Below are 12,790 nucleotides of genomic sequence, written 5' to 3' on the forward strand. Positions count from 1 at the left end.
ACCCCGGCAGCAGTGAGTGAAGGACATGCAGGCAAGGCAGTGCCAGCAGGGCCTGGGCTGGCCCGTGGGCGAGGAGGATCCTGCGGCTGCAGATGGCATGTGTGGGGCTCGGGCTGAGACGGACGAGCCCAGGGTTGGCTGGCCGGGCTTGAAAGCTGCGCAGATGTCCCAGGAGGCAGCCGGATGTGCCGGCCTGGAGCTCAGTGGAGGGAACTGGGCTCCAGATAAAGACTGGACTCTAAGTGTGGCGGCAGGGAGGGGGCGGGGGGGGGGTTCCTGCCCTCTTCCGGGGAGCGGGCCGGGGCTCCACGTGCTCGGGCGTTCGGTGAGATCCCGGAGGATGTGCCCCCTAAGGAGGCACTCGCAGAGATGGAGGAGGGTCTGGGTTCCAAGATCACAGAAGCCCCAAGGAGACAGGATGTCCAGAGGGGGCTGCCATCTGCTGAGTTAGCTGCCGTGGAGGAGCTCTGCAAGGTGGCACAGAGAGCTGGCCACAAAGATGCCCCTGCTGGCTGCGGAGCACTTCTGTGGGGCGGCGGGGCGGCAGTGAGGAGCTGGGGTGGGTGAGAGCGAGGAAGCCAGGGTCAGGTGCCACAGGGCCGGGCCTATCTTGACCATCTGGCTGTTCTCCACAGCCTCCCTCTCCCCAACCTTTCCAATTGTGGGAGCCCCAAAGCACACCCCCCTCACAGTGCCCCAGACTGGGGGTCCTGGGAGGTAGGACCCGGGTGCCCCCACTTTCCCTGGACCAGCCACACTCTCCGCTGTTCTCCTGGGAAAATGACGGGAAGTCCTGCATGGTTCTTGGGGTCTCATCTTGCCCCCCTGCACCACGGCCATCGCCTGGGCTTGTTGGGCCGCTGCCACTGCCCTGGTCAAATCATAAGAACAGAGTCCAGGCCAGGTCATGTAAGCCATTTATTGGTTTGTTTTAAAAATATGTATCTTATTTATACACGGAGTTTGGTGAGAAGTGCTCGATTAGCTCAGACAACAGCTGGCACCTGATGCTCCCTCCTTTCCTACCCTTTCCTCCCCTCCTGCTGGCCATCGTGCGGTTCTGGAAAAAAAAAAATGAGAGCCACGCGAAAAGCTAAGGAGTTGGGCCTAGCTCACCCTGCCTCAGCCTCAGCCCCAGGCACCTGTCTCAGGGCTCCTGGGTCACACACACACACACACACACACACACACACACACACACACACACACACGAAACCACAGCTCCCTTCCGGCCAGCTGGGCAGCCAGCCGGCTTGCCTCCCAAACCACATTCCTGGCTGCGGTGGGTGCTAGTGCCAGGGAGGGGCACACGCCGCTCCAAGCCTCGAGAGCAAAGCACAGACAGCTACAAAAATAAGATTTCCACTCAGAAGTGTGTCTGGGATGGTCAGAGCCATGTCCCACGCTGGACTCAAGGGCAGCACGGGAGAAGAGATCACCGGGACGGCTGGGGCGGGGGCTAGGGTTGCCACCAAGGGAACTCGGAGTGACAAAAAGAAACGTAATACTTGACTCGCCGGCAATGCCCCCTCAGCACCGCCACGAGCTCGCAAACGTCCAGCCCTCCGACAGCTCGGCGAGGTAGGTGAGGAGCAGCCAGTTTCCAGCTCCCGGGGGGCTGCCGGGAGGCGGTGGCAGAGGTGGCGGCAGCGGCGGGCTCCACAGGAGAGCTGGGATGGGCCGAGCCCCTGCCTGCTCAGGCTCCGCCCCCCAACACTGTCACTCCCGGGGGTGACAGGTCTCTGCGTTGAAAGATTTGCATATGCTAAATAGGATTGTCAGCAGCTCAAGAGGCCCTGGGGGTAATTGGACTAGAAAAAGTATTTTTCCCTGAAAAGGCCTTCTCATAAGACCTGTGGACCGCCTAGACCCTGCCCCAGGTTGACCCGCGGGTGTGTGCCACCAGGACCCCGGCTGAGCCAGAGGGGCTGGTCTGGGGCCACATGGCTCCCCTTCCCCAGGGAGTCCATCCCCCTCGCAGGGCAGGGAACTGACCATCCCAAGGCTCCTTCCTGGTGCCAGGCTCACACTGCCCTCCCCACTCCATCTGGAGAGCTGCTGGGCACCACACAGGAGTCCCCCACCCCCACCCCCCAATCGCACACAGGGCGAGAGGCAGAAAGGTCTGGAAAGAGAGCCCTGGCCATGACAACAGATTCCCTTCCTCGGATGGGCTGGGGCCCCACGGCTGAGGGCTGGTCAGCTTCCTAGCCCTTGTGGCACGGGGCTCAGACTGCTCTTCCTGGCCCGTGGGGCAGGGCCTGCCGGCTTGGGGAGCAAGGACAAGCTGGGGGCTGGCCACACGTGGGGCCGTTTCCCTCATGCCCTTCACTTTAATATTAATACTCGTGCAGAAGGCTGGCCTCTCCCAGGAGGAAAAGGCAACATCATAGCCAGGACCAGCCCTGGGACCCAGGCCGCTCTTTTCTGGAAGCTTTGTGTTTTCCTAGAAAAGACCCCAGGATGGCCTGCATAAAAACACAAGGGGGCATATAGGACCCTGGGGACAGTGGGAGGCCAGCGTGAGCCCCCACTGGCGAGAACCCCTCTGCCTGGCACCTGCCTGAGGGGAGCCTGGGCCACAGGGAGCCCAAGTGTGGCCCCCGTGTGTGGACTGTGCGTACACGCATGTGCGAGAAAAGAGGTTCAGCTCTCCTGGCACCGTGGCGTGAGCAGCAGGGGATCCCCTTCTGGTCCCAGGGCATCGAAGGCCTGGGGAGGTCATACTGGGTGTCACTTTTGCTTTGAGAACAGAGTTCCAACAGCTCCACAGACACTCGTGTTTGGAGTTAAGAAAAGGCAGTGTGAACTACTGCCATCGTCCATGGAAAAAACAGTTCTTTGCTCAAGTAAAAAAATATCAAATATAATAAATTTATGAAAGCCCATTCACAACATCTATAGTCTCAGTTTTGTAGTTCTCCTCGGCAGCTGGGGTGGTGTGGCTTTTCAAGGCCCCCGGGTGTGGCCTGACCAGCCCCGCCGCTGGTGTGTTAGGGCCTCCGGTGACAGGCCACCCAGAACGGTCAGCCCGGCCACCTGCTTGTGGCCATCCACGTGGGTGCCACAGGACTCAGCCTCATTGACCCGTGGGGCCAAGGCCCAGCTCTCACGCCCGGAGCCCAAGGAAGGCCCAGCAGATGCCGGCTTGTGGCTGCAGTCACATTTGCTCCGATGCGACAGGCCGCCTCTCGGTGCCTCCTGGCCAGCCGGGCTGAGGCTCACACGATAGACTCGCGGTCCCTGTCTGGGGACGGGGGGAAGTCCGCGAGGTCCTCGCTGCGGCTGTAGTCGGACGCCCGCACCTGGGGGTTATCGCTGGTGGCCCTGGTGACGCTGTCATAGGAGGGGGGGAAGGACGTGGAGGAAATGGAGGAGCTGGAGGGTGGGCCTAGGCGCCGTGAGAAGTTCTCACTCATCATGTAGGCGATGAGGCCCTCTTGCTCGGGGGCCTCCTCAGACGGCCCGCTGCTGCCGGCCTGCTGGCGGAACAGGAACGAGGCGTGCTTCACGGAGCGCTGCAGCAGGTGCCTCCGGAAGGCGCGCTGGATGATGGTGGCCGACACCTCCTCGTGCTTGCGCCGCAGCGTGGTGGTGATGGGCTCGTACGAGATCTTGGACGGGTTGGCCGCCATGAACTTCTCCTCCATCTGGATCTTCAGGGCATCCATCTCCCCAGACTCGCCCAGCACCCTCTTGGTGAAGGCAAAGAGGATGTCCATGCAGTGGATCCGGTCCCCGCTCACCATGGGCAGGTCCATATTGATGAGGCTTATCTGGTTGGGTTTGGCGATGCGCAGCGGCTCGGACAGGGCGTCGGCGAAGTCGGACAGGGCCGAGTACTCGATGAACTGGGTGGCCTCCGGGTCGAACTTCTCCCAGATCTCATAGAACATGTCGAAGTCGTCCTCGCTCAGGGGCTCGGTGCTCTCCTCGGTGGCCACGCTGAAGTTCTCGAGGATGATGGCGATGTACATGTTGACCACGATGAGGAAGGAGATGATGATGTACGTGGTGAAGAAGAGGATGCCCACAGCCGGGCTCCCACAGTTCCCCCGGGAGCCATTGCTGTTGGGCAGATTGGGGTCACAGTAAGGGGGCCCCGTGTTGAGGATGGGGCTGAGGAGGCCATCCCAGCCAGCCGACGTGGTGATCTGGAAGAGGCACAGCATGCTGTTGGCGAAGGTCTGGAAGTTGAACATGTCATCGATGCCAGCCTCCCACTTGACATAAGCGAAGTTAGCCATGCCGAAGATGGAGTAGATGAACATGACGAGGAAGAGCAGCAGGCCGATGTTGAAGAGGGCAGGCAGGGACATCATGAGGGCAAAGAGCAGTGTGCGGATCCCCTTGGCACCTCGAATCAGCCTGAGGATGCGGCCGATTCGGGCCAGGCGGATGACTCGGAAGAGCGTTGGGGAGAAGAAGTACTTCTGGATGATGTCTGAGAGCACGGTACCTATGGGAAACAACAGAGGCCGCGCCACCAATGGGTCTCTGTCCTCCCTCTGGCCCTGCCTCACTGTATGGATCTCTGTGTGGCAAGGAGCTAAGGAGAGGAGGCCCTTTCAGGAGGACTGGGTTGACCGGGGCATGCAAGGACCCTGTCTGGGTCTCCGTGTCTCATCTGTGACCCAGAGAATGAGGACCCACAGTACCCACACCTTTTACAAAGTGCTTCCCAGACCTCTCTTCCCTTAGTCTTCTGAGAACACCTGTCCGGTAGAGCTGTACTGGGCCCATCTTCTAGATCCTGGGTTCCGAAACCCGAAAGGATTTGCTCAGCATCTGGGTGGCCTTGCTTGGACCAGAGCTCAGGCTCAGGCTTTTCAGCAACTCATTACTCAAAAGTGGGGTCTGAGGATCAGCAGCCCTGGGGTTCTCCTGGGAGCTTCTCAGAAATGTGGATGCTCCGTTCCACCCCCAGTCCCACTGTGTTTTAATAAGCCCAGATAATTCATGTGCTCACGGAAGGGCACATGACCCTTGGAAAGCCACTGGCCCACAAGCCTGTGTTCTCTGCCACACCTGCAACACCTCAGCCTCTCTGAGATTGTTCCTGCCACCCTCCCAACCCTGCTAGCTTCCAGGGCTTCCTGCTGCTTGGTCTCTATTGACAGCTCCGGGTTTGGAGTTTTGAGAGGCAGGCATACAAGTTATATGAGAAAGAATGACATGAACTCACTTTGTATTGGCCTGAGTGACCTTTCCAGACTCCTCATGTAATCATGTCACCAGCTGACACGTGTCATGTTCACTGTCAATAAGGCACTGGGCTGAGCATTTTATATCTATCCATTTAGCCCTTCCGGTCACCCGAGGAGGTAAGCTGATACCATCATCCTCATTTTCCAGAAGAGGAAATTGAGAGGTGAGGTAACTTACTCAAGTTGTCACCTAGTCAGTGGAACACTGAGATTCAACTCAGACACTCTGGCTCCAGGTTGACCTGTTAACCATGTCCCTCCAGCACAGCCAGGCACCAGTACCAGGAGGTGTCCCTGAGGCACATGCCACGTCTCCTCCCAAAGCTCACCCACACTGTCCCTCATCGGCCCCCTCGAGGCTGCTGACATCCTGCATTCTCTAAAGCTTGTCTCCAGTCCTGCCTGGCATGCTCACCTTCACCCCTGCCTGGGACCCCCCAGAGTACTTCCTGACCCTCCATCTAGCTTCTAACCATCTGTCACTACAGCTACGATGGCCCCTGACTCAGCCCCTGTCTCCCTCTGAGGTCACTGAAGGCACAGGCTGTATGTGTATGGCAGAAAGAGGAAAGTCATCCACCACACAGCAGAGTTCCACAGAGCAAGGGTCAAGCATTTGGGCTCTGAGCACAAGCAACAGAAAAAAGAAATATTGATAAATTGGGACTTCATCAAAACAAAAAGCTTTGTGCTTCAAGAGACCACAACCAAGAAAGTGACAAGACAACTCACAGCAAGGGAGAAAATGTTTGCGAATTGTGTGGTAAGAGACTGGTGTCCAGAATATATAAAGAACTCTCACACATCAACAAGAACATAAATAAGCCAACTAAAAAATAAGCAAAGGATCTGAATAGACATTTCTCCAAGACATTTCTCCCATCATAGGCCAAGACATACCATAGAAAATGACCAATAAGCACATGAGAAGATGCTCAGTGTCATTAGTCATTAGGGAAATGTAAACCAAAACCTCAACAAAATGATCACTTCATATCTGCCAGGGTGCCTATGATAAAAAATCACAGACAGTAACAAGTATTGGTGGGGATGTGCAGTCACTGGAACCCTTATACGTTGTGACGGGAATGTAAAAAGGTGCACCTACAGTGGAAAAACAGTTTGGCAGCCCCTCAAAATTTTAGATTTAATGGTTTTCAGGGCCTGGGGAGAGGGAAATATTCTACAATCAGATGTAGTGTGATGGTTGCACAACTCTGTTGAATATACTAGCAACTACTAAATTGTAAACTTTAAAGGGTAAATCTTACAGTATGTGAATTGTATCCCAATAAAATTGTTACTTAAAAAGGGAGTGGTGTCTGAATGACTCCATTGGTTAAGCATCTGACTCTTGATTTCGGCTCAGGTTATGATCTCTGGGCTGGGTGTGGAGTCTGCTCCCTTTCCCTCTGCTCCTCCCACCTCCCTGCCTTGCGCTTGCTCACTCTATAAGTAAATAACAAAAACAAAAGAGGGTTTGGGTCCTGAGGTCAAACACATGTAGATGTATTCTATGGCTTGAATGTTTGAATCCCAAATTCATATGTTGAAATCCCAATTTCCAAAGATGATGGTGTTAGCAGGTGAGACCTTTGGGAGGTACTTAGGTCATGAGAGTGGAGCCCTCATGAGTGGGATCAGTGCCTTATAAAAGAGGCCCTAGGAAGCTCCCTTGCCACTTCTACTTTGTGAGGACACAGCAAAGAAGGTGCTGGTTATGAACCAGGGAAAGGATCCCCGCCAGAAAACATGACCATGTTGGTGCCTTAATCTTGGCCTTTCAGCATCCAGAAGTATGAGAAATTAATTTCTGGTGTTTATGAACTACCCAGTCTGGTGTTTGGTTATAGCAGCCCAAACAGATGGAATGTGAATCCTATCTCTTCTGTTCCTAGTTTTATGATCTCCTTGCCTCCATGCTGATTTTATTTATTTTTTAAAAAATATTTTATTTATTTATTCATGAAAGGCACACACATACACACATGCAGAGAGAGAGGGAGAGAGGGAGAGAGGCAGAGACATATGTAGAGGGAGAATTAGGCTCCATGCAGGGAGCCCGACGTGGGACTCGATCCCGGGACTCAGGGATCGTGCCCTGAGCCAAAGCCAGACACTGAACCGCTGAGCCATCCAGGCGTCCCTCAATGCTGAATTTGTAAGGTCAGATGCATGAGGTGGGTGATGTCTGAAGGAGTCTGGCACACATGTTGGTGGCTTTACTCTAGAATTTTCCATCTCCAGGGATAATTTCTACCCAAGAAGGCCACCTGCTCCCATCTCTGGAGACTCACCACACCCTAGAAAGCCACTTCTTCCTTTAGCTTTGGGAGGGCAGGGAAACCTGCTCATCTCTCACTCCCTTTACAGACTCATTCTTGAAGCTCTCACAGAGAACAGAAAACTGTGTTCTAGGGTCCCATGGAAAGTGGGGCCAAGAGTGGGTGCTGGCTCCTCTGTGAGGATGGCCTCCTTGGCCTGAGTGGGCCTCCTAGACAAATTCTCTATTGAGGGGTGTGTGTGTGTGTGTGTGTGTGTATCTGCATTTGTGACAGGGGAGAGGTGTGGATTGCAGAGAAAGGAACAAAGGAGCCTAGTACACTTGGCATTAAGTCCAGACCCCAGACGAGAGGAGGGGCCAGCTTGTATACCCACCCACGATGGAGAGGATGACAACCACAAAGTCGAAGATGTTCCAGCTGTTGGTGAAGTAATAGTGGCGCAGGGCAGCCATCTTGATGATACACTCGCCTGTGAATATGGCTACAAAGAGCAGGTTGATCTTGGCCAAGATGTTGACCTTCTCGGGACTCTGGTCATCTGTCTCTACCATCATGGTCACCATGTTCAAGCAGATGAGAAACATGATGGTGACGTCGAAGGCCTGCTTAGTCACAATGTCGAATAGGAAACCCTGGTACTTGTTCTGAAAGGAGAGGCAAAGGATGGGCTCAGCAGGGACCTGAAACAGGCCAGCAGGTCCCCCTGTGGCTGTCCCTCGACCCAGACCATCCACCCTCCTATTCTACCCGGGGTGAGAAAGTCAGGAGGCTGAAACAGCCTGGCACTCCTGCTTCTGGGCCTGGCCCTCAGGCTCCCTCTTCCCTGGAGTCTTCTCTGAACCTTCAGGAAGGGATTTCTCCTACCCTGAGCTTCCCTAGCACATCACTGTTCACTGGGCTTCTCTTCTTGTTCCCACTATCTGATGGCTCAAGCTTAAATTTAAAGTTCAGTCCTAGTAATTGGATCAGCCCTTAGGTTAACAGATGTCCTCCACCCTTTATGGAATTGATTTGGTTTATTCTATCAACTATATTTGTGTCTTTAATTGTTTGCCACCTCAGATTATTTGGGGAAAGAGAGAAGATTATAAATAATTATAAATACACACACACACCCCTAATCTAGAACAAAGCATGGTGAAAGGGTAGGAACTAGATAATATTGATGAACTGGGTTAAAGACCTGGGACTGTGAAAGTAACCAAATCACTTTAGCTAGTGATTTTGGGTTATGCCATGTAATTACTTTGAGTACTGCCTGCCTGCCCCCTGCTGCTGGGCCCTTTATTGGAGAATGTCTGGGTCAGGCAAGGGAGTCGGCCTCAAGGGGGACTGAGTGTCTTCCTGGGGCCACCTGCCAGGGGACTCCAGGCTGTGTCTGTCCCACCCAGAGGTGGCTAGGAAGAGGCTGCAAATGGGGGTGGGCCTGCAGAGGCTACCCTGCTCACTCTGGCGGGGGAGGAGGGCGCAGAGGAGAGGGGCCCCTGTGGGAAGGAGTGCCCCTGGCTGGAATGGCCCCCCCATGCCTTCCTCACTTTTTCCAGGAGTTTGAGGCCCGTGCATGTGGTCAGGTGCCTGACAGCGCCCCTCCTTCCCTGCACTGACCAAGGGCCCTGGGCTAGCCTGAAAGGCTGTTTAGAGGTCCTGATGGCTGGTCCCGGGGGGTGGGGGCTACCCAGCACCCCAAGCACACCCTCCCCAGTCTTGCTGGATTGGGAGCTGGCTCACCAGAGGCCGAGGGATGGGCTTCTGGGGCTTCTTGGAGCCCAGCTTTTTCATGGCGTTGTAATACTTCTTCTGCTCTTCTGTCATGAAGATGTCCTGGCCCCCTAAGTGCAGAGAGACAGGTACCAACCTCATTTTGGGGTCCTTAGGGGTTCTAGCATGGGGGGGCATAGGGATCTTGCCTCCTTGATGAGGTGCCTTGGTTGGCCTTCTCACTTTCTCTCCCTATCGTGCACCAGAGAGTCCTCTGCAAATCTGCTTTCACAGGGTCCCTGTCTCCCTTCACTTTGAGGCCTCTCTCACTTTGTCAGGTGCAAATCCAGTCCCCATCCCCCACCCGCTCCCCTGCCCAGCCCGGCCACCCTGGAGGTGCTCTCTGCCTAGTTGGTTTGCCTGCCACGCAATCATGGCCCAACCGTTGGAGCTCTGGAGAGACCCTGGGCTGCTGTCTCCATCGTGGACCAGGTGACTTAGTCCCAACCATCAGCCCAGCTCCTCTCAGGAGCCTCAGCTGTCAGGTAGCCACAGGCCCCCACTTCCACTCTTAAAGACTGGACGTGTCACCTCATGAACATGCCCCTCTCCTGCCCACTCCAGTATCTGTGGGGAGTGGGGGGGAGGCCCATCCCCTGCAGGAGGGCACAATGGGGCCAGGGGCCAGAATGGCTCCTCAGCCCCCTGGTACCCCACCCCACCCCACCCTGCTGACCCAGGGGGAGCAGGCGCTCTACGTATCTTTTTCTTCTGTTGGTTGAAGTTGTCGATGATGACACCGATGAAAAGGTTCAGGGTGAAGAAAGACCCGAAGATGATGAAAATGACAAAGTAGATGTACATGTAGAGGTTATATTCCCACTGGGGCTGCTCTTCAAACTGAGCGGGAGAAATCAGACATGGGGGTCAGGCAGGCAGGAAGGGGAAGGGGCTGGCTGGGCGAGAGGGTGTGTCCAGAGGGAGGTCACCAGTCGGGGCTGCGTGTCTGTGTGTGCGTGCATGTGCAGAGCGGGGCCGGCCAGGGTGGGGATGGGGTTCAGGAGAGTGATGGCTCAGGGTTGATGTGGCACTGCCTGGCTTCTGCCCAACAGAAAGTGTGAGTGTAGCAGGTCCATGTCCTTGTCATTCCCTCACCCCCACCCGCCCCTTCGCCTTCACTGAATGGTCACTGTGATTGGGCAGGGCACAAGGATGAAAAAGAAACTTGATCTGCATCTCTATTGCTTCTATTCTGTATCTTCTGGGGTAAGACTGAGATTTAAGTAAATGGCAGTGAATTTAATTTGAAAGATATTTGAGAATTTGGGGCTCCTGGGGAGACCATGCAACTTTGCCCCAGGGCCAGGCCTTGGCATTCCAGAGATGCTCAACTGCAGGTTGGCACAAGAGATCTGGCCCTTATGGGGTGGGCTTCTGAGGGTGCACACTGATTCCCTAGTGCCAAGTGTCTTAAACCTCATGTGCCTGATGTGGTGGGAGAGGCCAGTATGGTTACCTACCCCCCTGGAGTCCACAGCTGCATACATAATGTCCATCCAGCCTTTAAATGTTGCCTGGAAGGAAAAGATAAGAGTAAGAATCATTTGACTTGCACTTATTGAGTTATCTGGGGTCCTATCCAGACAAGTGAGGCCAGGAAATAGCTTCCTCTGAGAAGCAAGCATCCCGCCCCGCCCCTTCGGCCGTGTTCACATGACTGGGCAGTTCGGGAAGGGCCTTCCGGTTCAGGACTGGGGGTGGAGGGGAAGCCCCCCGCCCAAGGGGGTCATGGAGGGGGGTAGGAAGCTTCTCGATGTTAGCCAGGACACTGAGGAGGACCGAAGGAGGTCTGCCTTTCAGATCCACCTTCATTCCAGATTCTGAAACGATGCAGTCCTACAGTGGGTGTCAGGGTCAGAGAGGGGGACCCTAATGCTAACCTGGACCCCTGTCAAGCAGCTTGGAGAACCCTGTGGCTTCTGTTCCACGACTTTTCAGGATGGCCCTGAAGCATCCCAACCTCCCCTCGTACTTAAGGGGTCCTTTAGTCAGTGGTGTGTCAGTAAGGGGCTAACAAATGGTTTTCCAGAAGAAAACAAAGCCCTGATTGCCATGTTTGCCAATTTCTCTGGGTAAACACTCCCACTACGGCCAATTTCAAGTCATTGACTGGCCGTTACTGAACACAGACTTGGGAAGAGATGCAGAGGAGCATAGCATTATAGTATTTCCATGGTATGGATACAGCACATATAAATAACCTTAAAAGCATAGATGATAATATGCGCTAATGGTGAATTTTGATTAAAAAAAAACTTATTTTTTAAAGTAATCTCTATACCCAACATAAGGCTTGAGCCCACAATCCCAAAATCAACAGTAGCATGCTCCACTGACTGAGCCAGCCAGGTATCCCCTGATTTTGTTTCAATATCACTTAGTGAATTATAAGTTTATAAAATCTGATCTTTAATCATGGCTTGCAAAATATTTGAAAATGCAACAATCTGCTCTTGTGAGCCTACACAAGCCTGCTCCAGTTGGCCACCCCAAGGCGGTAAAGGAAGAGGCTGAATGATCCAGGGCTCTGGTGCTGGCTACACTGTCTGGGCTGCTACGAAGATTCAGGAAGAGCCTGAGAGACATGCTTGGGTGGTGAGGCTGACTTCCAGTGAGTCTCACTTGTGTCCTCGGCAACATCCGATCTTCCCCCAAGCCTCCTTTCAGGGTACGACTGTCCACACAACTTTCATGTCTGAGAGTTCTTATGGCACTGGGAGGTAGATGGGGGAACTGAGGCTGCTCCAGAGAAGGCGAACTACTTCAGCTCCCTGTGCCAGGAAGCCCTGCCCTATGAAGAGAGGGCTGGAAATGCTCTGGAAACGGCTGGAGAGCACTGATGGTGCTAAGATGCTTGTGACTGCCTTTCTGGCCACTGTGTTGTTCTATCTGCAATGACTGTCAGCTCCCAGTCTACAAAAGGGCCTTTCCTTCCAGGTACTGACATCTTATTTATTTATTTATTTATTTATTTATTTATTTATTTATTTATGAGAGAGAGAGGGAGAGAGAGGGAGAGAGAGAGAGAGAGAGAGAGAGAGAGAGAGAGAGACTGTGCTCACGTGGGTGCACGTGGGGGTGGGGTGGGAGGGGCAGGGAGAGAGGGTGGAGAATCTCAAGAAGACTCCCTGTAGAGCCTGATGTGGGGCTCACACAGGGCTCAATCTCATGACCCTGAGATCATGACCTGAGTTGACATCGAGAGTTGGACGCTTCACTGACTCAGCTGCCCAAGTGCCCCTCAAATTCTGGCATCTAGAGGGAGGCCCCAGGGACAGAGGGTCTCTGGGGTTGGCTCTAATCTTCTCTAGGAGGCATTTCAGGGGAGCCTTTGAAGAAAGCTACCTCTGGGATTTAAGGGAGGGCTGGAGGTGCGAGTAGATGTGCATTAAGTTTTCAGATGGGAGCCCACTGAGTGCTCCTCTACTTTGGGGACTAGAGACAGGTACTTGGGCTTAACACTGGGATAGTAAGTGAAGTAAGCTGTGCTTCTATGTGTTACAGTCTGTCCGCATGTCTGCTGTCAAGGCTACTTGTAGG

At 54.3% G+C, this 12,790-nt stretch overlaps 1 protein-coding gene across 9 annotated transcripts in view; it reads right to left on the bottom strand.

The window, feature by feature from the left end:
* Positions 1-905: 905 nt before the first annotated feature.
* The window catches only part of SCN5A (sodium voltage-gated channel alpha subunit 5), a 97,421-nt gene continuing 85,536 nt past the window's right edge, over positions 906-12,790 (bottom strand). For 7 of the 9 annotated variants that reach the window (XM_072726492.1, XM_072726491.1, XM_072726487.1 and 4 more), the window contains 5 exons: positions 10,711-10,764; positions 9,953-10,090; positions 9,221-9,325; positions 7,866-8,136; positions 906-4,459 (listed from right to left, as the gene is read on the bottom strand). In XM_072726492.1, the coding sequence (XP_072582593.1) occupies positions 3,222-4,459; positions 7,866-8,136; positions 9,221-9,325; positions 9,953-10,090; positions 10,711-10,764 (1,806 nt within the window). In that variant the 3' untranslated portion in view covers positions 906-3,221. Of the gene's footprint in view, positions 4,460-7,865; positions 8,137-9,220; positions 9,326-9,948; positions 10,091-10,710; positions 10,765-12,790 lie in introns of all 9 variants that reach the window. The other 2 variants (XM_072726488.1, XM_072726489.1) reach the window with 1 other exon arrangement.

Source organism: Vulpes vulpes, chromosome 11 (assembly GCF_048418805.1).
Source record: "Vulpes vulpes isolate BD-2025 chromosome 11, VulVul3, whole genome shotgun sequence".
Taxonomy (NCBI): domain Eukaryota; kingdom Metazoa; phylum Chordata; class Mammalia; order Carnivora; family Canidae; genus Vulpes; species Vulpes vulpes.